Source organism: Barbus barbus (assembly GCF_936440315.1).
Source record: "Barbus barbus genome assembly, chromosome: 20".
Classification (NCBI taxonomy): Eukaryota; Metazoa; Chordata; class Actinopteri; order Cypriniformes; family Cyprinidae; genus Barbus; species Barbus barbus.
In genome coordinates, this window is record NC_136748.1 from 8,862,911 (window position 1) to 8,888,663 (window position 25,753).

The 25,753-nt window shown below is 37.1% G+C and overlaps 2 protein-coding genes across 3 annotated transcripts; both read left to right on the top strand.

Moving 5' to 3' along the window:
* The first annotated feature begins 33 nt into the window (after nucleotides 1-33).
* LOC306886373 (AP-5 complex subunit mu-1-like) lies at nucleotides 34-6,162 on the top strand. Of its 2 annotated transcripts, none has more exons than XM_079443421.1 (8): nucleotides 34-370; nucleotides 1,828-2,491; nucleotides 2,578-2,805; nucleotides 3,367-3,506; nucleotides 3,684-3,769; nucleotides 3,859-3,971; nucleotides 4,051-4,147; nucleotides 5,199-6,162. In XM_079443421.1, the coding sequence occupies exons 1-8, from the start codon at nucleotides 303-305 to the stop codon at nucleotides 5,279-5,281; spliced, it is 1,479 nt and encodes a 492-aa protein (XP_079299547.1). In that variant the 5' UTR covers nucleotides 34-302; the 3' UTR covers nucleotides 5,282-6,162. The 2 variants fall into 2 exon arrangements, with proteins under 2 accessions (XP_079299547.1, XP_079299548.1); XM_079443422.1 differs by having other exon boundaries at nucleotides 3,400-3,506; nucleotides 5,199-6,161.
* A 2,012-nt stretch (nucleotides 6,163-8,174) lies between these two features.
* LOC306886374 (uncharacterized protein) lies at nucleotides 8,175-14,872 on the top strand. Its single transcript, XM_079443423.1, has 4 exons — nucleotides 8,175-9,152; nucleotides 10,716-10,839; nucleotides 11,096-11,151; nucleotides 11,883-14,872. The coding sequence occupies exons 1-4, from the start codon at nucleotides 8,370-8,372 to the stop codon at nucleotides 12,018-12,020; spliced, it is 1,101 nt and encodes a 366-aa protein (XP_079299549.1). The 5' UTR covers nucleotides 8,175-8,369; the 3' UTR covers nucleotides 12,021-14,872.
* The last annotated feature ends 10,881 nt before the right edge of the window (nucleotides 14,873-25,753 follow it).

Sequence of the window (25,753 nt, forward strand, 5' to 3'; positions counted from 1 at the left end):
CTCAGCGACCCGACCACGCCCAAAAATGTCACATGATCGTCGACAAACAGGAAGAACGAGCTGTCACATGGGAATAACATGACAGAGGCGAGTTCCTTTATTTTGCTTTCATTTCTTTAAACATGTTATGTTAAGATCTTTAGCTTATATCGGTCACACACTATCGAATTGTGAAAAAAAACAAAAACAAAAAAAAAACTAAATAATAAAAAAAACATTTTCGTCGTACCGAATGAGCTAATAATTGCATACTTCACTATATGTTTGGCATATTAGACTAGTCCCGGGACAGAAACAGCATCATGAGTATACGAGCACTATGGGTTGTCTCACAAGAGAAGGGTGAATCTGGAAAAGTGCTGTTTTCCAGGTAAGGACATTTTCTGTGAAGGAATTTTAGCGTATTGCATACTGTGAAGTATGTACTCTGATTACTCTATTTTAAGTAGCCTTTTAGAATATCATACTAGCATACTGCTATTACCTTTTCTGCATCTGTACCTTGTGCCTGCTGTACAAACACTATACAGTACAGATACAAATTTTCTGCATGGAATACTTGGATGATATACTACATTTGCCAAATTGTGGAGTATACAACTGCCAAATCATATGATAGAAATAGAAGAGTAGGATGCTATTATGAATTCAATCATAGCTGCATAATGCTTGTTTATTCAGTACAATGTATTACAGTTTACTAGTATGTAAGTACTCCACTCCGAACGTAGCTGATAAAACAGCATGCAATATGCAGCAATAAACATTGCAGTTGTATTCTACTCTGTTGTCATATTATGACCCTGGTCCTGTCCCAATACCCACACTTCGGTCTTTGCACTTATCTGCTTCCGTGACATATTTCCAGTGTTTGGCCCAAGTGTTTAGGTGTGCATGAAGACCACAAGTTTACACATTTTGAATACTTTGCACTTTAATATAAACTTCTCTTCAGTAGTTCCTATGTTACTGACGGCACACAGTGCAATTAAGATTTACTACCAAATTATATGTAATATGCAATTAAATCTTAAATCGGGTGATTTCAGGGCACATGAGTTCTTGAACATAATGAATGATGGGATATGCTTAAGGGCCGTTCCAAGAACGATAACGTTAAAGTTTTAACTATTGTTCAAATTCTATGAGAATAGGGAAGTCCACACCATAACTATAACAACAACTACTAACACACATTATATCAAATTTTCAGAACATTGTTTTTTTCCATTTGATGAATGATAAAAAAACATTTGACCGCTAGAATCAACCCGAATTTCAAAGCAGCAGATTACATAACTGGCGCATGCTTATTATAAACAGAATGTTATTTGTTGTGGATGCAAATATATTTATCGTTATAGTTATCATTATAGATATTGTTCTTGGTGTGAACGGCCCTTTTAACAGTAATATTGGTATTACTGGCATACCAATATTAGCATACAAATGGCCCTATAGCAGTAATTTTGGCACTGATGTGATATTGGTTAAAGTATTAGAGATGGAATTATTTGTGAAGTGCACTGAGCTTGGCATTTTTCCTGAGACAGTTTTGCGTGCTACTTCCAGTCTCATCTCACATGCACACACTCTTAAGCGGCCAAGACCGCAGGTGTGGGTATTGGGACAGGCCTATTATTACACTGTGGGTGGAGCCCACTGAAAGGCAAGTTGAACACATTGCATTGTGGGATACAGTACGTAGTAAGCAGTCTGGGTTTTCCATGAAAACAGAAAATGCAAGCTCTGCACAGCGTTTAATTGGAATGCTTTTCCCAGCATAGTCAATTTGTTATTTTACTTTTGTTATGTTTTTTAATTCAGGCGATTCCCAACAGTTGAGCTCCGTGCCAAATCCTTGGCTGGAACTCAGTATGTGGCCGTTCCGGAGGACCGCGTCATACCCAAGCTTCTGCTGACAGAGCTGGGCCTGGTGGATGCTGACAAACCTTATGTAGAAGTACGGGACGACTGCGCCCGTCAGCACCGCTCACCGGCTGTGGAGCTCCGTTTGGACGGCCCGGGTGGGAGAACCCTCTGGCCCTTGCTCACGGTCACTCAGGGAGCGTTAATCCTAGCCTGCCTTCCTCTAGTGGAAGCACCTCCTGAGCCTCGGCCACCTCTCCCCAGCCTGGCCTCGGTCTCTCAGGGCTTAGCTCTTTTGTCAGGCCTGCAGGATTTCCTTTGTGGCCCTGGAGGTAAACCAGAGCCTGATGTGCTGGCCTCCCGTTTGGCTGCTCTTCCCTCTGTGCTCCTACAGGTTTGTCCTTTGGGGAGGCCACTGGACACCCCTCCTCCTGCTGGATCAGTGCCTGCTGCTGTGGCTCCAAGCCCGGGGGGGGCTCAAAAGCAGCCAGCCTGGAAGGCAGGGGTCCATCGAGGCAGGGCGGTAGTAAGTGTGGCCCTTACCGAGAAGGTGAGGTCTATGCAGTACGGCAGGAGCAGTCAACAAGATATCTGGGATGTGTACGGCATGGTCATGTGCAAAGTTAGTCCCCACTGAACATATAGTTTGATTAGTGTTATACTGGGTTATAAACTTGTATCACATTTTTGACTTTGAATGTTTTTCAGTGTGAGGTTGAAGGTGTTCTACCCAATGTGACCGTCACCCTCACACTCCCACCCAACGGTTCGCCCCTGCAGGACATTCTTGTCCATCCCTGTGTGACGTCTCTGGATGCAAGCATTCTTACCGCCTGCAGTGTGGACGTGAATGATGGTTCCGCCTTTTCAGGGCCATACAAGTTCCCTTTTTCACCACCTCTGGAGCTTTTCAGACTCTGTAGCTACACCTCACAGGTAAAGCTTATTCTGGCAATAGTTTGTCTTTTCCATTCAAAAGTTTGGGTCTGTTTTCTATTTGAATATATTTTAAAATGTAATGTATTCCTGTAATGGCAAAAGCTGAATTTTCAGCATCATTACTCCAGTCTTCAGTGTCACATGATCCTTCAGAAATCATTCTAATATGCTGATTTGGTGCTTAAGATTTTTTTTTTTTTTGAATCGTCAACATTGATTTTTTTTTATTTTTTTTTTTTTGCATTTCTCTGATGAAAGGAAGGTTCAAAGAAGCAGCATTTGTTTGATTATACATGACTTGACTATCACTTCTAATCAATTTATACATCCTTGATTCCTTTCTGTATAAAAGTATTCATTTCAAAACAAAATTTCAATATTTCAATATTAAAACAATATTTCAAAAACAAAAACTGACACCAAACACCTGAACAACAGTGTGTGTATTTTACTTTAATTCTCTCTCATTATGGTACACACACACACACACACACACACACACACACACACTAAAGCTGTAATATCTTTAACTAACTTGGCCTTATAACTCTTTCTGAGGTACCTGTGCCACCAATTCTTGGCTCCTACCAGCTGAAGGCAGAGGAGAATCATCTGAAGGTTAATGTTGTCTTGAAGCTCCATGAAAGTGTCAAAAACAGCTTTGAGTACTGTGAGGCACACATTCCATTTTTCAACCAGTAAGTTACACAAATTTGTAGTAAAGAGCTTAATTTTGTATTGCAGATGTGTTGGGTAGTGTGCAGATATTAATCATGGCTCTTTAAGTAGTGGTCTGTCTTTAGCTGGTTCTGTATTGCTGTGCTTATAAATAGTACACTGGCTGTTGTAGTGTCCCTGTACATGCCTCTTCACAGGAATCTAATGGGAAGTGTGGAGGTCAAAGTGAGCTCAGGACAGCTTGAGGTGTCTAAAGAGAAGAACCTACTGGTTTGGGTCCTTGGTATGTCTGTTCATGATATTTCATTTTGATATTTTTATTTATTATTATGTATAATTATATTACTGACATTTGTCTTTTTACCTCCTCAGGTCAGAAGTTTCCAAAGTCCCGTGAAGCAACACTGGAGGGGACTGTTCATTTTTCAGGGACTGTTGCTGGACCGACAGACCCTCTGTGCACAGGACTCACTGCATATATAAAAGTGAGGATGAATTCAGCATCAACTGATTTGTTGTTTATATACAAATATATTAAGACATTTGTCACTGTATTCTTTCTAGCTTTATTTCCGTGTGCCAGATTTGACTCTGTCTGGTTGCTGTGTGGATCAACACTCAGTGCAGGTTTACTCATCTGCCAAACCACGCATTATCACAAGTGAGTGTTTCACTGACAGCCTTGTTATTGGTAACCAAAAATAAAACTATTAAAATCAGTTTTGTTCATTTAAATAAAATAAAATATAAATATTAGATGAAAAACGTAAATAGAAAAATGTCGCTTTGGCAACTAACTGAAATAAAATGAGCTTAAATTGAAGAACTAAAATGACTAAAACTAAAACTGAAATAAAAATATATAAATGCAAAATAGAAATATATTAGTGCTGTCAAACGATTAATCGCTTCCAAAATAAAAGTTTTTGTTTACATAATATATGAATGTGTACTGCGTTTATTTATTATGTATATATAAATTAGTGCTGTCAAACGATTAATCGCGATGAATTGTATCCAAAATAAACGTTCTTGTTCTTCATAATATATGTGTGTATAATGTCTATTTAAGATATTTAATATTTAAGAAAAATATGTTATGTTTATATATTAAATATATTTATATATAATATAAAAAAAAGAATATAAATGTATATACATGTAAATATTTTCAAAATATATACTGTATGTGTGTGTATTTATATATACATAATAAATATACACAGTCCACATACATATATTATGTAAACAAAAACTTTTATTTTGGATGCGATTAATCGTTTGACAGCACTAATATAAATACACACACATACAGTATATATTTTGAAAATATTTACATGTATAAACATTTATATATTTATATTTTATTTTAGATATAAATATATTTAATATATAAACAACATATTTTTCTTAAATATATATATGCATGTTTTTGTATTTATATATACATAATAAATATACACAGTACACACTCAAAAACCCCAAAACAAAAACTTTTATTTTGGATGTGATTAATCATTTGACAGCACTAAAATATATATAAAAAGCTAGTATGAAATATTCATAAATACTTTAATAGTATGTATAAAAATCTAAACTAACACTGATGATCGCATGTTGAAATAAGTACACAAAGGCTTATTGACATGAAAAAAAAATATTGAGTACATCAGCAATGAAAATGAACCTATATACCTTTTTTCCCCTCTTAGCACGAGAGCTGGTCTCCTCAGAATATTACATTTGGAACTCCACGGGTGACGCCCCGGTGTCCTCTGGACTCATGGTGCTGTGACGGCATCTCATTAATGCACATCGGCCTTAATAAATCATTGTAGATATTAAACAAGGATCAGGCACTGAATGATATTCTGTATGGAAATGCTGCTGTCATATAGTGTTAACTTACATTTACAGTCTGACTTTCATATATCGGTGTGCTTTTTCTGTCAAAATATGAAATCCTCAGTGTCTCAGAATGTGTCTTGAGTGCATACGCCTCCTTTATTTAGCTGGAAATGGGCTGATATATAATGAATGACTGGTCGGAGAGCCATATATAATATATTACTATTTTTCAGTCATACATATCCTGTTTAGTGATTAACTATGGTTTTTATACATTATAATAAGAAAGGTTTTTATCTGCACCATTTTTAGTCCAATGCTCTTTCATCTTCACTAATATGAAGTAATGAAGAATTAAAATTCAATTAACAGTTCTTTCAATTAGCTTCTGGGTCCCGAGTGTTTACTGGTGTTCAAGCTTTGGTTTTCCCTATTAGCTGTTCAGCTGGTTTATATAGAGGCTCCTTGAGCTCACTCACAAGAGGACTTTGGCCCTGTGTTTGTTTAATGAGGCTGAAAAGAGTGCATTTTTTTGGGAGAGAAGGAGAGAAGGCAATTGTTGAGGAGAAATACCAGACTGGTATCCAAAGAGGTTCTTAATTAGTTTCCAAAGTGACCCATAGAGGTCCCACTTAAGATTGTCTCGGTCTCTCTCCTGCCCAACAAAATCAGTTAATGGAGACTTAAAAATACCAGTCATCCAACTTACAACGAAAGGACCCTTTAATTCTGGTCTTTTATTGTTACAATGGGAAATCAGTTATGCAGCCTATGATGTTATAGGACGTATCTGCTTGGCTAAATGTAATAAACCTAACCAGGTGCATAAATTGTGTCACCTTAAATACATTGCGTGGTTCTGGGCAGAAAGCCATTTCTGCATAGATATAAATAGCAGCTGAGTTGCATTTGGCTGTCAATTACGGCTGAGAATTCCCATGGAGAAGACAGCAAGATGATGATGGTTCAGCTGGAGCCACATAAGAGCTCTCCACTGAAGCAAACCTTTGTCTGAGAGATTAATTGTCTGCCACGTCTACTGATTGCCTTGCTGCGTCTCTGTAAGAACAAGGCAGAGCTGCATTCTCACAAGGATTTCCTCCTTAGAGCACTGAGTGTGATCAATCTTATGGCTGAAGCAAGTTTCCAATAAGGTCCTCTTCATTTGCTCCATGCGTCTGTATTCAAAGAGCTTCTCAGAGAATTCCACACTTCCTCTTAGTCTGACTAGCTCCTGACCTGGTGACAATCGGGCCATTCCCCATCATACAGTAATTCTAAAGGAATGTGTTCACTATTCTTATTGGAATTTCTACAATAATTAGGAATCAGAATCTAAAAACAGATGGTTGATTATTTTATTTTAATATTTCGTCCTATTGGATATTATGTGGTCTTTATTGCATTGAAATGTCTTCCATCACAGTTGAAGAAATAACTATAATGTTTTTATTTTTAATAATTAAATTACTAATTTTGATTAAAAAAATATAATTGAGATATTGAGAACTTTGTGATCTAATATTGTTTTGTCATGTTGAAATTAGGGTTATGGTTAACTAAAACTATAAGACCAAAAAAAAAAAGGGAGAATAAAATAAATATAAACAAAATAAAATATAAAAAAAAATTCAAGATGACTCAGTGATTTATACTTTAACTTGATTTGTTAAATAAATAAACTACATAGGCATATAAAAAAACTAACAGCTAAACACAATTAAAACTCGCAAGATAGTTATTTTACTAAAAAAACACTCAAACCTAGTATAAAGTGACTTAGTAAAATATAATATTATCTCAATTAGCCTATAGCCTACTAAAATAATAACATTTACATAAGAAAAACATTCCCATTAAAATCTTTTTCTTCATTTTCTTCTTCTTGAGGATTTTTGAACAGGGTAATTCAAAAACAAAACATGTAAATGTTTACAATTTAATAGAATATTCTGTTCATTTTGTACCGTTATCTACTGAATTGGTCAACTGAACAGACAATACTATTTCATCATGCTGTAGTTATTAAAGAGTATTATTTCACATATATTTTCACATATTTTTCTGTAGCATACTATACATAAAGTATTTTTAAAGATCGCACACAATGAACACCCACGATGTGTCCTGGGGCAAAGTCCCCATAATTTGATGTATAGGTCCATCTAGTGGCTCTTCTTAGAAATAGATTTAATACATCCCAACTTACTTTTTCTTTCTTTCTTTCTTTCTTTCTTTCTTTCTTTCTTTCTTTCTTTCTTTCTTTCTTTCTTTCTTTCTTTCTTGCCAAAAAACATGGTTACTACTCTTTTACTACAATAAAACCATGGTTAATTTTCGTAAGGGAACAAATTGCTGGCTTGGTCGTGTGATGTCAACATACAGCGTCCATGAGTTGGTTGAGTGTCATTTTTGTCAACTAAACAAGGCTGAAATAAAAAAATTATGAAATAAAAGATCAGAATTTTTAGGAAAATTACAAAATGGCAACAGACTGAAATAAGTAAGTTTACACCTCAAGAAATACTAAAATAAAAACTAAAGCTAAATAGAAATATTAAAATAAGCATGCTAGCCTAATAAAATGACAACAGAATATGAAAATGACTAAAACTTAAACTAAAATGAAAAAGAAAACTGAAATAACAAATTGATAATTTATTCATGCTTTAAAAATAAATAAAAATAATGAATAAATACATAAAAAGTGCGCCTTTAATTTGTGTGAAAAGTGATTAAGGAAGTATAACCGATGTCTATCTATAAATTAAAAACTCATTTTCCCAGCATCCTTTATTGCAACGCGCCGACATGGTGTCGTAAATCATCCGCGCTGCTTTACGGCAGATAATAGGCCAGTGTGGAGTGAATTGAGTAATGGCAGGAACAGACACGAGATAGTCCACGAACTTCACGTTGTTTTTACATTTATCGGGTACCAGCAGCCTGACGCACGTCTGTGTTTGTCGTCGTTCGCTGTGAGAGGCTGATTCCGACCCCGTTTTTCTGTCATCATAGTAACTGTATGCAGTGGAATGGCTGAAGTGCCGACTGGGCCTAACGCACTGCCTTCATCCCCGAGCGAGATCACAGGACTGCCCGTGGACGGGTGCACCTTACTGGGCACCGATGAGGGACGGGACATCATCAGCCCCGGCCTGGGACACCAGCACGCCTGCGACCACAAGGCGATAGTCAAATCCAACCAGAACAACCTGCATCCTAATGCATCAGCCGCCCAGTTCCACACAGCCCAGCTGAACGGGGTCCAGTGCAACCACACTCACCTCCAGAACCACGTCCAACAACACCGGCCGCCCGACAATCAAAACGCCGCTTCCGATCACCGCTTGGACGGCATCGGCGAAACACAGAGCGATCACACGGAAAACAACAATTTCACGAGAAGTAAACGATGTAGTGATATATCACAGAGCCAGTTGCCGCCGAACAACGGGATAAACTGCACTGATAGCATGACGATCACGGAGAGCAGCTCTTGTGGACTGGAGAATGATGTAAGTAGCAGGACTGGTTCGGGGGATCAGGCTCGAGCGGCAGCGCTGGTGGACGGGGCTGAGTCAGGCCCAGGCCCGCAGCGCGCTGGAGTAGATCAGCAGGCGGCTGACAGCGCTCCGGTGGCGGGGATGTCGAGGCTAACGCTGGAGGAGCACGACGAGTCCATCCGATACGTGAGATACGAGTCTGAGCTCCAGATGCCCGATATCATCCGACTCATAACTAAAGACTTATCTGAGCCCTACTCCATATACACCTATAGGTACTTTATTCACAACTGGCCTCAGCTCTGCTTTCTGGTATGTATCCTGTATGTATCCTGTCATTCGGTTATTCTTGATGAAGAGATCAGTAGCAAAGCCTTCAAAATCATCTCTCAAATAACAAAATAGCCAACATTCGTGTATAAAATATTGCTGATTGATTAGCTTTTTCGTATCTCATGTGCATCCGAGAATAGTAGGGTATTACCATTGTTTTGGACACATGCCATGTTACCTTGACTGAAATAAACATGTTACTATAGTAAGTGTCCACAAAAAAGAAGTACAAATGTCTTTACCATGGACTGTCTCAAATACATTGTCATTATATAATCATTTCCAAGAACAATACACTGTTTATTTTTTACATTGAGAACGTATTTTTAAATGTTTGTCCATTTTTTTTCTCTAATGTCTTATTGATTTTAGTGATGACCTGCCTTTACTCCTTGTAATATTTAACCACATTGAACACACACAATTTACAATGGTTTTACTGTACAATTATGTTTCATACTAAACAAACTATTACGAGAAAGTAAATTTTGACGAGCACCTAAAATCAATCATAAATCATGCCAACTGATGGCATGATCTGCCATCAGTTAAGTTTCATCAATATTAGAGCCTCCAGCATCATCTCTGTTAATCAAAATTATAATATGGCCATGGTACAGTTATGTAATATCGTGGTCTAGTGATGTATAAAATTATACTGTTTGATTAACATCTTGGTATATCTCGTATTTAAATGATATTCCAATGTACATCAGAGAATAGCATGATATTACCATGGTATGTGTCCAAAACACGGCATGACCATGTTACCGTAACTGTAATAAACAGTCACGGTAACGGTATAAATATACATTTTGTTGCATGCTGTGCCTCAAAACATGACTAAATAACCATGTCAAAGAAAAAAAAACATTGTACTGTTTGTTTATTGTATTTGTATTGTATTTTTTCAAATGTCATATTGTTTAAAGTGATGGATTTAGTCCATGTTAAATGTAACCACATCATTAGACGCAGGATTCTACTGTAGTAACACTAAATATTATTTTATTGTATTTTTTGCAAAAATGTTTCATATTAAATCTGTTGAGGGTGAGGAAGTATACTTTCGTAAGAGATGAACCGATGACTACAAACAAGTGTCATGGTACTCCTCTGTTGTTGTTTTAACAAAGTGTACCATGCATTTTGGACCAATACTGTGGTAGGTTAATCATTCAGTACCGTAGTATTTCTTCAGTGCTTATTTTATGAGTGATTTTTTATTACATTGACAGAAGTCATTGTAGTTTAATAAAAAACATAGTTTGTTTCACAGAAACCATAGTTACATGAATCTAACCATGGTAATGGTTTTTCCTGTGGTTACTATGGCCTTCTTTAAAAATACTGTGGTGACTATGTCAGAACTATGATACAGTCAGGGGTGTTAAAGAGTATTTATATCTTTATGAACACAACAAGGTCAGGGTGGTGTAATTAACACACATTGAGCCTAATAATAGAGATATTTGTCGTTGTTTTGCTCATAGTTCACAGCCCACAAGAGTAACTGCAGTGTCTTTCTGTGATGTGTCACAGGCGATGGTTGAGAAGGACTGTGTCGGTGCCATTGTGTGTAAGCTAGACATGCATAAGAAGATGTTCCGTCGCGGATACATCGCCATGCTCGCTGTGGACTCCAAATTTCGCAGGAAAGGCATCGGTAAGAGCCATGCTAGCGTTGTAACCCTCATCTCAGAATGGCAACAGAAACAGATCTTTTTATAGGACACACATCTGCTTCAGCTCATGGATACATTTAGTGTCTTTGAACTGCTATGAATCAAGGGTTTGCCATTCTGTGTCAAAGGAGCCTGATCATTCCATGTGCTTTTTTCATATTGTAATATTTACCATGTTCATCAGGTATTTATAATACTTGGAATGTGTTATGAATTACTGTACTTATTCTTTGTTAGGCACCAACCTTGTGAAAAAGGCCATTTATGCTATGGTGGAGGGGGATTGTGATGAGGTAAGAGATTCATCTTGTGAAGATTTCACACTATGGGTGTGTTTGGAAAGGAACTACTACGTACTTCATACTACACGGTAGACTTAGAAGCATGGATTTTCCCAGACTAGATTGAAAATGCTTTTTTTCTGAATTTTGCTGAAATTGTTAATAGTATTTTAATATAAAAAAAAATTACCGTCATTTTAAAATAATAAATGAAATTTATAATCTAGTGCGGTCAAATCGATTAATTGCATCCCATATTATGTAAACACAAACTTTTATTTTGGATGCGATTAATCATTCAATTTGACAGCACTAATTCATAAATGCTTTAAACTGCCTTATGTTACATTATTGTCATTTGGATGTTTTTCACTTATCTCAGAAATAAATGCAATTCATTATTATATATGTAATTATGTAAGTATTATACCAATTTTAAGCAGCATAACTGTTTTCAACATTGATAATAAAAAGGTTTTTGAACACCTTGATCAGCATATTAGAATGATTTCTGAAGCATAATGTGACACTGAAGACTGGAGTAATGATGCTGAAAATTCAGTTTAGCCATCACTGGAATGAATTACATTTTAAAAACATGAAAAAAATAGGGTAAAGAAAATTCACATGCTATGCTCCAACTTGAGAGTATGTGGTAGTTTCAAATATGCCTTTCTTGTAAGAGTGTACTTCAAAACCTGTACTATGGCCATTTTGTTTACATGCTTTGTTCTTATCCTTAGGTGGTGCTAGAGACGGAAATCACCAACAAATCAGCCCTGAAACTCTATGAGAACCTGGGCTTTGTCAGGGACAAGCGGCTGTTTAGATATTATTTAAACGGAGTGGACGCACTTCGGCTCAAACTCTGGCTTCGCTAAATCAAACTACGGGGTCCCTCACCTCTTTCTCCATCCCTTTGGCCTACTCTTCCTCCGCCCCAGTCCTCTGGCTCAGATCACATGACTTCCCATCAATAGAAAGACACTCGACCTCTGCTGAGCCACAAAGGGCAAACTCTGAGGGAAAATTTCAACCAATCATAATAAAGTGTTTTAAGAACTTTTTGTGTGAAAGAAAGAGAGGTTATTGCAAAAAAGAAAAAAAAAGAAAGTCGGGTACTAATATGACACTGACACAGAAAAGGAAAAGGTGGTGGCTTCTATGCTCAGGTGTCAGTAGCCTGACGTAAGACCTCCGTGTGTTTGTGTCGGGCGGTGGAGATGGGCTGGGCCAAACATGTTGATGGCATCGGCGAAATGTATCATGCCTAAAGCAAACAATGCACCACACCTTTGTTGTTGTTGTTTTTTTGTTTTTTAACGAACAATCACAAACCGAAGGATGGAAATGTGTTTAAACCGACTCAGCTATTCAAGTTTTTCTAAAAGAGGGTGCACAGGAGCATTGCAGGTTGCAATTGTTTTGTAGCCTGCTGCTTTTGCATAGTTTTTTTTGTGCGTATGGGGGTCTGTGGTTTATTTTATGTGTTTAATTTTGTGTTTTGGAAAACACCGAGCAGAGCTTTGTCCACTTTAGAAGTTTGATCTATGGCAAACTAACACACAGATTGAGAAACACTTTAACCTGAATGCTGCGAAGCAGTACAGATAGCACCTCTGCTCTTTTAAGTTGGTCTTATTAGATCACAATATGCCATATTGGTTTATGGTTTATCTCACCATACAAGTTATGTCGATGCTTCTTCATGAGTGTTTAGTACAACTAAATTGAAATGAAAATGAGTTACTAAATGGGCCTAAAAGAAGAGTATTTCCTATTTTTTAGGACTTTTTTTTCCCCCAGAGTCATCATCATAGATTCTCCCTTTTCATGTCTGATACAGTGTTTGGATATTCAGATATTCTGACCTAGACAAATGAACCTCAAACGGACGCACTTCTCATTTTTGCACTGATTAGAAGGGGTGTAATTCCCTTGTCTGCCACTGTGTTAGTGGACCAGTAGGGGGCAGAATACAGATCTCACCAGCTCAGTTGCTCCAATGGACTCATGCAAATAGTTGCTTTAAAGTCATGAAACAGATTTATATGCAACATGATATTGTTTAGAGGTGTTTTAAAATTTAACGGAGGAAGTTTCTGGAGGGTGGCGATTTTATGGGTTTGTGTTTAACAGTAGTGTGCTGTGGCAGGTTGTACCATCACCACGTTGTATGTAAGTGTTTCTATGTCATTGCCAATAGACCCCCATTTTGCTTTGCTGCTGGCTCATGAGTTGTTCTTGGAAGAAAACCTTTTTGTTTTTTCAAGTTTGGAGTGGGAAACAAGTTTTTTTGATTTGCTAAATGTACATATGGAAGTTTGATTTGTCGTTTTTGATTGTCATTGAGAAAGTTCCCCATAGAGCTGCTGCTCTCAGTTGTGGAGACTATGGATGGGTTGCTTTATAAATTTGCGCTTAAAAACAGATATTTGCTGATGGATTTATGAGAAGAGGAATTTATGCTTTTTTAAAAAGAAATATTGCATTTTTTGTTTAGTTGCGTTTTTTTAAGCCCAAATTGTAGTACATCTCCCAGAAATGTAATGTCCCATCAATCCCCTTTGACGCATCAGACCGTGTGCTGTCTGTCAGTAAGGCTCAGGTGTTTGGTTTGTGTTCAATTCTCCTTTCACTTGTCAGGGGCTCCTTTCAAGGTCCCAGTGGTTATTATCAGCCAACTTGTCTTTGTTAGGACTTTATTCCTTTTGATTTGTGGACAGTCGATGATAAAATGGAAATGTGAGAGCCTTTGAGTAGTTCAGAACCATCAAAGTCAGTCTTTAGATTGCAGATGTAAATTTAGTCTGAAATCAAGGGATAGTTTAGATTCACCTCATCATTTACTCACCCTCATATTGTTCCAAACCTGTGCAGTTTTGTTTCCTGTAAAGATCTTTTGATAAATCAGGTGTTTTTGTCCATAGAGTTAAGAGTCGCTTGGGTTCAAAACAACATTGGATCCCACTTATTGTATGGACCAAAGCAGTTGAAACGTCCTTCATAATATGTTCTTTAATGTTCTGCTTCAAGAAGAAAGTCATACAGGTTCAGAACTACATTAGGGTGAGTAAATTATGGCAGTTTTCTTTTTTTGGTGAACTATCCTGTTAATAAAATTCAAAACCTTTCACAAGGTGCCAACCTTGACAGACAATAATGCATTTCTGGCTGTCGACCCTCACCATTCAGTGCTGCCCATGTTTTTGTATTGGATGAATACTAATTGTTTAAAATTGTGGTTGGCATGTTTTTTTGCACTGCCAATATCTGACTTTTATGGATTATATTACTGTAAGCTGTCCATCAAATGCTATGGCCATTTAAAAGCTTTAGACCGAACAGCTGGCAGGTTCTAGCTGTCTAAGATCTCATATTTAGATGATGTGGACACTAATCTGACTGGCTTCTGTTTTGGGGAATTATTCATTGATGGGACTAATTTTGAATCTGCACTTGTGGCTAATTCTCATCCCTGTAAACGCTGGAGTTTGTTGTAGTTAGTGTTACTCTTGTACTTTCAGCTGATTTGGACAAGTGAGACCTGCTCCACAAACATAGATCCATTTTGTTGGGGAAAGAGCAACTGTTTGCATGTTGAATACAATTTTCTCCACCCTTCTTTCTCCCACTTTCACCCTTGACAAAATGTCTTGCAAAAGTTTCTTTGTTTTCAAGTGGACAACAGACCTGGTTTAAAAATTATAAATAAATTATTTGATTTTTAAGCAAATGTTGTAGCTTGTTCTTTCTGAAAGGAGAAATGGGGACTTGACATTTATAATTAGTTGAATTTGTAATGTAATGATTTCCATTTGATTGATTGAATTATGTGGTTTAAGGTAAAGTGTGTAATTTATGTGTCAATCAAGCAGAATCTGTTTGTATCCAAACATAGTTTTTTTGTTTGTGGGCAGAACCACGTTTGGTTGAACAATAGTAGCCATGCAGGGGATGTTTTGAACTTGTTTGCAACATCATTTTTAAGATGATTTTTGATGCTGCTAGTAGTGCAGCAATTACAAACTTGACCTTTAAATCTTGCTTACTCCAGTAAAAAAAAAAAAAAAAGGTCATCGCAGCAAAAGTGGCAAAGTTTTACATTAGCTGTACTCAGATTTAGTATCTTTCGTTATTTATAGCATCAGAGGTACTTGATTATGCATGGATGTTTATTTGTAAGTACACTAATTTAAATCTGTTAAAATGAATGTTTGTTGTCAAGAGGACCACAGTGTTTAACATAACTGCACAAGACCAATTCACATGACAAGCTTATTTTTTATTCCTCAGACTACATCCACTCCTGTTTTACAGTTAAAATGCAAATGTAGCGCAATGATTTACATGCTCTGACTTTAAGGTCTTTAGACACCCGTTTGTTTTGCATAATCATTATACCACATCATGTGTAACAATTGTTTTATGCCAGTGTAAAGTTTATTTGTATTACTTTTTCATTAGTTGTTTGATGGTTAGCCACTTCAACCTTTGATTTTCCTGATGGTTTTATTTAAAAAATGCAAATCTTCCTGTTTTTAGGCTGGGGAAAAAAAGCATTGTGGAATGACTTTAACATATAATAATGATAATGATCTAATGACTTAAACTTCTGGGATTCTGGCTCTTGGAATAGTTGTACTGTCATTTCACAAGAAGGTCCCCAAGTTTGAGTCTCTTTTGAGTCAGCAGGACATTCTGTGTTGAGTTTGTTCTCCCCATGTTGGTGTGGGTTTCCTCTATTTTTGCATTTGATGTTGTTTGATAGGAATTGTTACTTACTATTGAGACTTTATTGCAATGATTTTAAATTCAGTTGAGATATCTGACATAATATGACATAACATTGACTTTTATATGAAGTCTTTAGAGCCATGGGCTGTTTTTAGATAAATCGAGGGGTTTGACCAACCATAGTTGAACAGAGGTTATTTATATATACAAATCATCCAAACACCTCATTTCTAGCCATTTCAAATATACATTTGATTAACATATAGCTAAATATTATTAAAACTGGAAAGAAATGAAAGATCCTTCTTTGATTGTCAAAATATTTCACAGAAAAGAACAAAATACAAACATAAAAGATATAGAGTAAAACAAAGTAGCCTAGAATAGTCAGTGTATTAAACCAAAAATGCAACAATAATAATAATAATAATAAAAAAATCAAGGAAAGGCCCTAATGAAGAAATCTGTTTCAAGATATTTTTTAAAAGTGCATAATGATAACTTTTGACAACGTTTAATTCAGGTGCAAAAATAATTCATCGTCATAAAATATTTCAACCCAAGTACACAATACATGTATGACCACATGAACTTTAAGAATCATATACTTTTTTTTTTTCTTTAGATAAATCGCTCAGAGGGGTTTGACCAAACGATTAGACAAACTAGTTTTTTTTTTCTTATATATATATAAATCATCCAAGCACCCGATTCCTAGCCATTTATAATATACATTTGATATGACTAAATATTATTAAATTGTAGAGAAATTCCAGGATCAGTTCCTTCTTCGCGTAGGCCTAGTATTTTCATCGGGGCAGTCGTAGAAAAATCTGATTGGTTGATAACTTTTGACGTTTAATCCAGGTGTGAAAATAATTCATATCTAGTGCAAGAGCACGGAGAGATGTGCGAGTGCACAGGACAAAGTTTGAGCGCGCACACGCACACTTAAGCGAGAGGAGAGACACGTTTTAAGTGCGCGCAAGGTTTTGTGCGAGAGCAAAGGAAATCCGCGTGCGAGCGGGGAGATTCGCGCTCGCGCATTATATTAATCTACTTTCGCTCTACAAAAATGCGCTCTCGACATTTGGCAGTAAAATAACGCCATACCTGAAGCGCTCAAACAGGCTCAAGCATCACCACAGAACAAGCTAATTTGTAAATTTGTAAAATCAGCAGCCCAGGTTACGCTCTCATTCCTGTTAAAGAACTATTCCAGATTAAATTCCTCCAATAGCTATAGCTAGAAATGTAACAATCAAAGTGTATCTGTAAAGCACTATTGACTTGCACTTGAATCCTGCAGACTCCACAGGAATTATAAGCAGGTATGGCCTGCTTGCTTGCTACAAGTTATAGTAGTTGTGATAGAGGTGTACGACTGTAATTACATTTCCCTATCATTTATGAACCGAAGGATGAGTTAATGTTGTCTGAGTAATAGATAACATACCACAGATGCAGTACAAATTAGATTGAAACATTCCTTCATGTGCACTTGTGCTTGCATCTTCTTAGACTAACTGTGCTTTTTGGAGTCTGCCTGTAAAGGCCTCTTGGTAATTTCCCATTCTTCCTGTAGATATATTTTCATGGAGGAACCAAAGGAATGTCCATACTTGTTTTCACTATGCCAAAGTAACATCATGTTTGCATTGCAATTCCTCTGCACAGTTCCTGTCACACCTCTGTCCAGATTTGTTCTGCTCCTTGGAGAATTCAGGCAATTCTTATGACAACATTCCTTCCCCAGACCTCTATATTTCTGGTCTTCTAATTCCATTTTCCATTAATTGTTTGTCACTCAGTGTGTCTCCCACGTTTGGCTCTGTCACCTGTGGACTTGGCTGCAACAGCTCCCTTACATCCAGAATCTGTCCTTCAGACTCATCCCAGAAGATGTTTTGTTGCATTGGCCTGGACACAAGACGAACCCTCTGTCCTCCTTCCATCTCATCTCCTTCCACTGTTACATAAGACAAGACTTCAATGAGGTTAAGTACTCAACCAAAATGGAAAGGTCCATTTGGGCAATTCAAAAATGGGTAAAACGATTGAACTAAGGGACTCACGATAAGAGGTGTACACCCTCTTCTGTTTCCCTTGACTTTCCCTAAAGCACCTCTGCTGAGCTTGCCGCTTCTTGGTTGCTTGGCAACTGAGCATCGTCTGTGCATGCAGGAGACCTTTCATGTTTCCCTGCGAAGGTTAAGAATGCTCGATTGATCCACCTAAGAATAGCCTCAATGTGTTAATGTAATTCCAAGTGGCATTTGTACGTAGTTGCTAAAATCTTGTCAGGACACTTCAAACATTTATGAAAGCCTCAGTAGTCAAGCCTTTGGTTTAGAGATTAAGAGACTGAGATATGGCTTCAGTGGATCAAATGTACAATTAAAGGGGTCATATGATGCGATTTCAAGTTTTCCTTTCTCTTTGGAGTGTTACAAGCTGATTGTGCATAGATAAGATCCCCGAAGTTGCAAAGACTAAAGTCTCAAAACCAAAGAGATATTCTTTATCAAAGTTAAGGCTCTGCCACTCCACCCTAAAACGGCTCATTTAAACACGCCCCCACATGTCTAAGTCATGATGTGGAAATATTTGCGTAAGGTGTGGTTTCAGTAACCGTAGTAGTGTGGATGCACTGTTTCAGCTGGCCAATCAGAGCAGACTGCACTTGTCGGAAGGAGGGACTTTGTAGAAAACGAAGCGTTTGAGAGAGGCGGGGCATAGAGGAACTACAATAATGTACAGTATTTGAAAAATAATGTGTTTTTTGAACATTAAAGCATGTCAACATATTCTGTTACACCAAATACACAAAATAATTATCTTTAAAAAAGCATCATATGACCCCTTTAAAATTGGAAAAGGTTAGTTTCAAATGATCTGAGAATGAGAATGAGTTGGTTGATGGTGCAAGATCTCTCCCAGTGCCTGGGATTTCCAGCGTGTGGAGAAGGGATCTACTCCTGGTCCCCTGTACCCTAATGATGGATCCCAGAGTTGAAGGTAACAAGGCTGCACCCCAACATACTTTCCACTCCAACAACACAGTAATCAGATCTATTGGGACCACAGGGCAAGGCTCATTGCTCACCAGCTGTCAGTCTTCTCCCTCTTTATCTACATGTTTTAGGCTTGAAAAACCATCACAAACTTGGTTCCTGAGTTGTCAGAGACTCCCTCTTTATCTGACTGCACCTCTATTTGCACGCTTTTCTATACAAAATGCAATATAAAGATCAGTGTTTCAATTACACCAATGTTCTTCAATGTGCTTGTAATTTGAGAATATTCTGCATGGGGGTCCTGAATTATTTTGCAATATCAGCTGGCTGTATATTAGGAGTTCTGAACTCTGGCTCTTGAGGTCCACTTTCCTGCAGAGTTTAGTTCTAATCCTAATCAAACACCTGAACAAGCTAATCACGGTCTTCAGGACTGCTTGAAAGTTACAGGCAGGTGAGTTTGATCAAGTTTGGCGCTAAACTGCATTAAAGTGGATCTCAAGGGCCAGAGTCGACAATCTCTGCTGTACATTATCCCTTACGTATATCTTCAAACTATACAACACTATCCCGTCAATTAATTTAACTGTAACTTTGAGAAGGTTCTTGCAAGAAGTTTTCTTTGAATGGGTTTGGTTTCATGAATATGTACCTGTAGTGTTTTGCTTGTGCCACAGTGCCCTCCCAGGCTGGGAGTGGAATAGCAGTGGACAGGCCCATCTCTCCATTCCCTGTCCTGACAAGAACAAAATTTATTATATTCATTAAAAGGAGAGGTATTAGCTATTCTCGGATTTACCCTCTTTAAAATCAACTTTAAAATGATCAATTCTTTCAAACAATTTAGTGAAAATGAAAGAACATATTGAAAAACCTCAGACTCAGTTTTGTATGTCTTGCATGCATGTTTGCCAGAATGCACATCAGCCCCTATAGCAAGGGTCGTTGGTTGCCATCCCTGTGAGTTGAATGCTCATAATTAGAATCAAAATTAAAATGAATGACTTGAAAGCAACTATACAGTACGTTCAGACCTTTGCTGGTTGTGGTGGATGAGACTTAATAATGCTGTGACCAGTTTTATTACAGACACTCTGAGATCCTGTTGGTGACATAACAAACTCACAACACAAGCATGAATAAAGTAATAAAAAACAAGGCCCATGATCATGCTATGTTGTTAAAAAATATTATAGTAAAAAACAAAAAGCTGAAGTGTATAATGTCTACTCCACTATAGCACCAAAATGAACTGCACAGTAAAAATGTAACTTTTAAACAGGTTTCCTGAAAGATTCTCCTATCTGCCATTGGTCAAACAAAATGGTAGTCCCACCCTAAACCCACATCATTGGCTGAGCCAATTTTGCTATGTCCGGCATAAAATGGCTTACCCAGGATAAATTCAGAATAGGATATTACCAGTACTCTTTCTCACAAGTTAAAAAAATATACTAGCATGCCATCCTGAATTCATGCACGGTCATATAATAATATTGTTCATAATTAAGGCCAATTGTAAAGTCTAATGATTACAGTACTCACCTGATTCTAAATGAACAGAATTAGGTATTTTGTGTCTTCCTGTCAAAGGAGGCAGGTGGTTGGTCTTCCTCTGTCCCACAATCCCTTTCTCTTGAATCTTTGTACCTTTAACAGCAGTGATCATCCATGGTGAGGATGGAAACAGTGAAGGCTCATCCTCCATTGGTTGACTATGAGATGGTGCAACTTGACAAATCTTTGGCCTGGAGTTGCTCTTCCCCATGGTGCATTTATACTCCCAGCCAAGGTAAGTTATATATCAAAATAGGTTCCTCAAGGAACTGCATTAAACTCCATTTCTTGACCTGCTTTCCAGGGTATAATCCAGGCCTAACTCCTCACTCCATCTGAATGTTGTATCCAGGGGTCCATACATATGTATGTACATATGGTTAAATATGTACTACTGAAGATGAGGCTATGCACTCTTCAGAAATGTCCACTTGCATCCGATCCGGTTAAATTGTTCGGTTACGTTTTGACTTAACCTAAACAAAGAGTATTCCCCCTTAGTTCTGCTTAACTGTACAAAATGAAACTCTTGCAAAGTTGTGTTGTGAAATGGCAGGTGCGTGCCCCACTCGCTTGCTTTATATTTCTTGGTTTTGGCGTAATGAGGCAAGTTTCCATGGTGACTGTCCCCACAGGTTACTTTATAACTGTGTGTTAATGCTTGGACGGCAGTGAGAGGGCCCGTCTCTTCACTGATTGCTCAGGCATACAACTGCTCAGGGAGCCAAGCTTGATGATTGACAGAATTAGTGACAGTTTTCTGTTTGTCTGATTACAGCAGGTATAACTTTATATTAGAGAAAACAAACCTAGCTGGGTTGCAGTTATTACACATCAATGCCATTATGCTCATTCATAGCATTTTCTTCTTTTAAATAAACAAAAACCGCTTGCTACAACCTCAGATTGATCCAGATCTTTATGACGAACAGGGATATCTAAAATGATGAAAAGAAACATGTTTTCTTAGAAAGCTTTGTATACCCATGTTAGATTAATACATATGAAAAATATTATACCCTTTTCACCCAAATTAGAATTTTGAACAAAAATGTCAATTGTGTAATCAAATCAATAACAGGCCTATAGTTTTCTTATCTTGATCTATTTAATATATGTGAGGGTATACAAAGTGACAAACATATATGGCCAAACCAATGTAAACAGTCATGGCCAAAAATATCAGCACCCCTGGTAAATATGATCAAAGAAGGCTGTGAAAATTAATCTGCATTGTTAATCTTTTTGATCTTTTATTTAAAATATTCACAAAAATCTATCCTTTCATTGGATAATAAGAATTTAAAATGGGGGGGAAGTATCATTATGAAATAAATGTTTTTCTCTAATACACATTGGCCACAATTAATTGCACCCTTTTATTCAATACTTTTTGAAACCTCCCTTTGCCAGTTTAACAGCTCTAATTTTTCTCCTATAATGTCTGATGAGTTTAGAGAACACCTGACAAGAGATCAGAGACCATTCCTTCATCCAGAATCACTCCAGATCCTTCAGATTCACAGCTCCATGACGGTGCTTCTTTTCTTCAGTTCACTTCACTCATTTTCTACAGGGTTCAGGTCAGAGGACTGGAATGGCCAGCAGAAGCTTTGTTTTGTGCTCAGTGACCCATTTTTGTGTTGTTTTTGAGGTTTGTGTTTGGATTATTGTACGGTTGGAAGATCCAAACATGGCTCATTATAAGATTTCTAACAGAGTCAGTCACTTATTGATTTTTTATCTGTTGGTATTTGATAGAATCCATGATGCCATGTGTCTAAACAAGATGTCCAGGACCTCCAGCAGAAATATAGGCCCACAACATCAAAAATACAGCAGAATATTTCATTGTACTCATGGGGTACTTTTTATCCCTGTGTTCACCAAACCCATCTTGAGTGTTTGCTGCTAAAAAGCTCATTTTTTAGTTTCATCTGACCATAGAAGCCAGTCCCATTTGAAGTTACAGTCGTGTCTGATAACTGAATATGCTGGAGTTTGTTTTAGGATGAGCTAGGAGATTTTTTCTTGAAACCCAAACAACATGTGGTGATGTAGGTGCTGTTTGACAATTAGTGTTTTCTGACCCCGAGACTCAACTGTTTTCTGCAATTCTCCAGCGGTGGTCCTTGGAGAGTCTTTAGCCTCTCAAACTCTCCTCCTCACCGTGCATTAGGACGATATAGACACACGTCCTCTTCAGGCAGATTCGTAACATTTTATGTTGATTGGAAATTCTTAATTATTGCCCTGATGGTGGAAATGGGAATTTTCTCTTTTCTTAAAGCCACCTCACTAATTTGTGAAACTCAATTATCTTTTGCAGCACATCAGAAATATATTCTTTGGTTTTTCTCATTGTGATGGATGATGATTAAGGGAATTTGGGCTTTGTTTTCCCTCCTATTTATATTTCTGTGAAACAGGAAGCCATGGCTGGATAATTTCATGTTCATAATTACCCTGGAGTGCTCAAAATTGTGAATATGAATGGGAATATACTTCAGAGATATTTTACTCATAAGAATTTCTAGGGGTGCCAATAATTGTGTCCAACGTGTATTTGAGAAAAACACTTATTTCATAATAATATTTCCCCCCATTTTAAATTCTTATTATCCAATGAAAGGTTAGATTTTTGTGATTTTTTTAAATAAAAGATCAAAAGGATTAACAATGCAGATTAATTTTCTCAGCCTTCTTTGAGCATATTCACCAAGGGTGCTGATATTTCTGGCCATGACTGTACTTTTGGCCAGTGTATTTTTTCAAGATAATATTTATGAATAATGAATGAATAATATTAATTACTGAAACATTACCCATTCAGAGGTATGTACTGTATATGTGTATATATAGTATATATTTAGTAAGTGTTTGTGTGTGCATTTAAATATCATCAAAGAATCTATATATTCATCAAAGAATAAAGAAAAACTAATTTCACAAATTAATTAATTATATCAGCACAGCTATTTTTATCATTGATAATAATAAGAAATGTTTCTTGAGCACAAAATACTGGTATTATTTCATATTAGAAATGCTGAAAATTAAGCTTTGCGATAACAGTTTGTATAATAGTGTAAATTTGCTGTGCCCTGAAAATAACTCAACACACAGCCATTAATGTCTAAACCGCTGGCCACAAAAGTGAGTACACCCCTAAGTGAAAATGTCCAAATTGGGCCCAATTAGCCATTTTCTCTCCCCGGTGTCATGTGACTCGTTAGTGTTACAAGGTCTCTGGTGTGAATGGGGAGCAGGTGTGTTAAATTTGGTGTTATTGCTCTCACTCTCTCATACTGGTCACTGGAAGTTCAACATGGCACCTCATGGCAAAGAGCTCTCTGAGGATCTGAAAAAAAGAATTGTTGCTCTACATAAAGATGGCATAGGCTACAAGAAGATTGCTAAGACCCTGAAACTGAGCTGCAGCACGGTGGCCAAGACCATACAGTGATTTAACCGGACAGGTTCCACTCAGAACAGGTCTCGCCATGGTCGACCAAATAAGTTGAGTGCACGTGCTCACATGAAAAGATATAATAAAATATTGACAAAAATGTGAGGGGTGTACTCACTTCTGTGAGATACTGTATATATATATATATATATATAGTGTTGCGATATATATTTATATTCATTATAATTATTTAAATGTATAGTAATATTTTACCATATTGTTGTTGTTGTTTTTCCATATAAACACAGCCTTAGTGAGCAGAAGAGACTTCATTATTAAAAAAAGCCTAAAAAAATCTTCCTGACACCAAACTTTTGAATAGGTCATAAAAAAATGACTGTAACTCTTTCTGTTGAACTGCGTCAGCATATGGACTGTTATCGCCACCTCCCAGGGTGAAGGAACTGGACCCCATAATGTGGATTTAAAGACTTCCTCTGTGCTCTTTTATACCTCCCCCTCCGTTACCCCTCACTTCCTTTTCTATGCTTCATTTGGTTTAATGGACTTCTCCAGAGGTCTGAAGATGTTCAGCCTGTCCACTCAGCTAATATCTCATTACATTTCCAAGAAAGCAAGGTCGTTATATGCATTCACACTGAGCGGCTGTCACGGGACTGTGAAGGTGTCCTATAGTGTGTTTATTGCAGGGAGAAATGAGGGAATGAAGGGTTTGTCTTTGACATTCAGTGTGTTTGTTTCATTTTTATGGTGTGTATCATGGTCAGAGCTGTGGCACAGTGGGCAGTGCACATTCTCAAAAAACCTGTAGAGCATTTATGCTCACATGGTGCAGGTTCAAATCCATTCTGTCCAGATACCATTCCTCCTCCACTTGCCTGTATTTTGTCTTGTACTATAGAAGGCAAATGTGATGAGGAAAAAAACCAAAAACTGCTGATACCATTCATATGATAAACTTATACTTCAATTTACAGCACTCAGATTAGAAAACTAGATTTATGATATAAAATAAAACTACTGACATTCATTGTTTTTAAGTGTAAAAAATATATATACTACTGTTCCGAAATGTTAGGGTCGGTTCTGAACGTTTTTGAAAGTCTCATATGCTGACCAAGGTTGTATTTATTACAATACATTAAAACTGTTTTCCATACTATGGAAGCCCATGTTTGCCACTGAATTAAAAATTAAAACAAGGTAACTGCAACTTCTTATCTCACAATTCAGAGTTTTATTTAAAGAAGTCTCTTTTGTGAGATAAGTTCTCAGAATTGCATTTTTTTCCCCACAATTGACCCTCTGCAGAGAATTTGATTGACAGGCGATCTGACCAATCATAATGCAGATTCTGCCATTTTTGTCCGACAAACAAACTAGTCGTGAGATTAAATTAACATCAGTGGACTTGAACTTGAAAAATGGTGTGTACTGGTGTCTCTGCGGTTGAACCAAGATACCTTCTGATGTTCATTCATGTTTATTTTGTGCTATAACTAGTAAAGAGGAAGAGATGAACGGTTGACATGCCGCTTGAAATCAGAGCCACATTAAACATTAAAGAGCCACAAAACTGATTTTTTTTTTGTTTGAATTTCTTGAAAAATTACCATTTGAAAGCTGAGTCTTTGTTTCATATCAAAAGTAAACTGCTCTGTCTTGTCTGTCGGAAAGTATCTTGTTTCAACACGGAAATATGTCAATATTTTTCAAGTTCAAGTCCACCAACGATAATCTACTCTCCTGTCTGGTTTGTTTGTCAAACAAAAATGATGGATTTAGAATCGGGAGATATAAACTAGCAACTGTAGGAAAATAGTCTCTTTGTTTCCTCAGAATCACCTTTATAACTTGCAATCGCAATTTCTCA

Bases quoted from the DNA above. Each gene is read 5' to 3' on its own strand.
- LOC306886373 (XM_079443421.1), top strand. From the start codon at position 303: ATGAGTATACGAGCACTATGGGTTGTCTCACAAGAGAAGGGTGAATCT. The intron at 2,492-2,577 runs GTTAGTCCCCAC...AATGTTTTTCAG, and splicing joins ACGGCATGGTCATGTGCAAA to TGTGAGGTTGAAGGTGTTCT. The intron at 2,806-3,366 runs GTAAAGCTTATT...ACTCTTTCTGAG, and splicing joins TCTGTAGCTACACCTCACAG to GTACCTGTGCCACCAATTCT.
- LOC306886374 (XM_079443423.1), top strand. From the start codon at position 8,370: ATGGCTGAAGTGCCGACTGGGCCTAACGCACTGCCTTCATCCCCGAGC. The intron at 9,153-10,715 runs GTATGTATCCTG...GATGTGTCACAG, and splicing joins GGCCTCAGCTCTGCTTTCTG to GCGATGGTTGAGAAGGACTG. The intron at 10,840-11,095 runs GTAAGAGCCATG...ATTCTTTGTTAG, and splicing joins ATTTCGCAGGAAAGGCATCG to GCACCAACCTTGTGAAAAAG.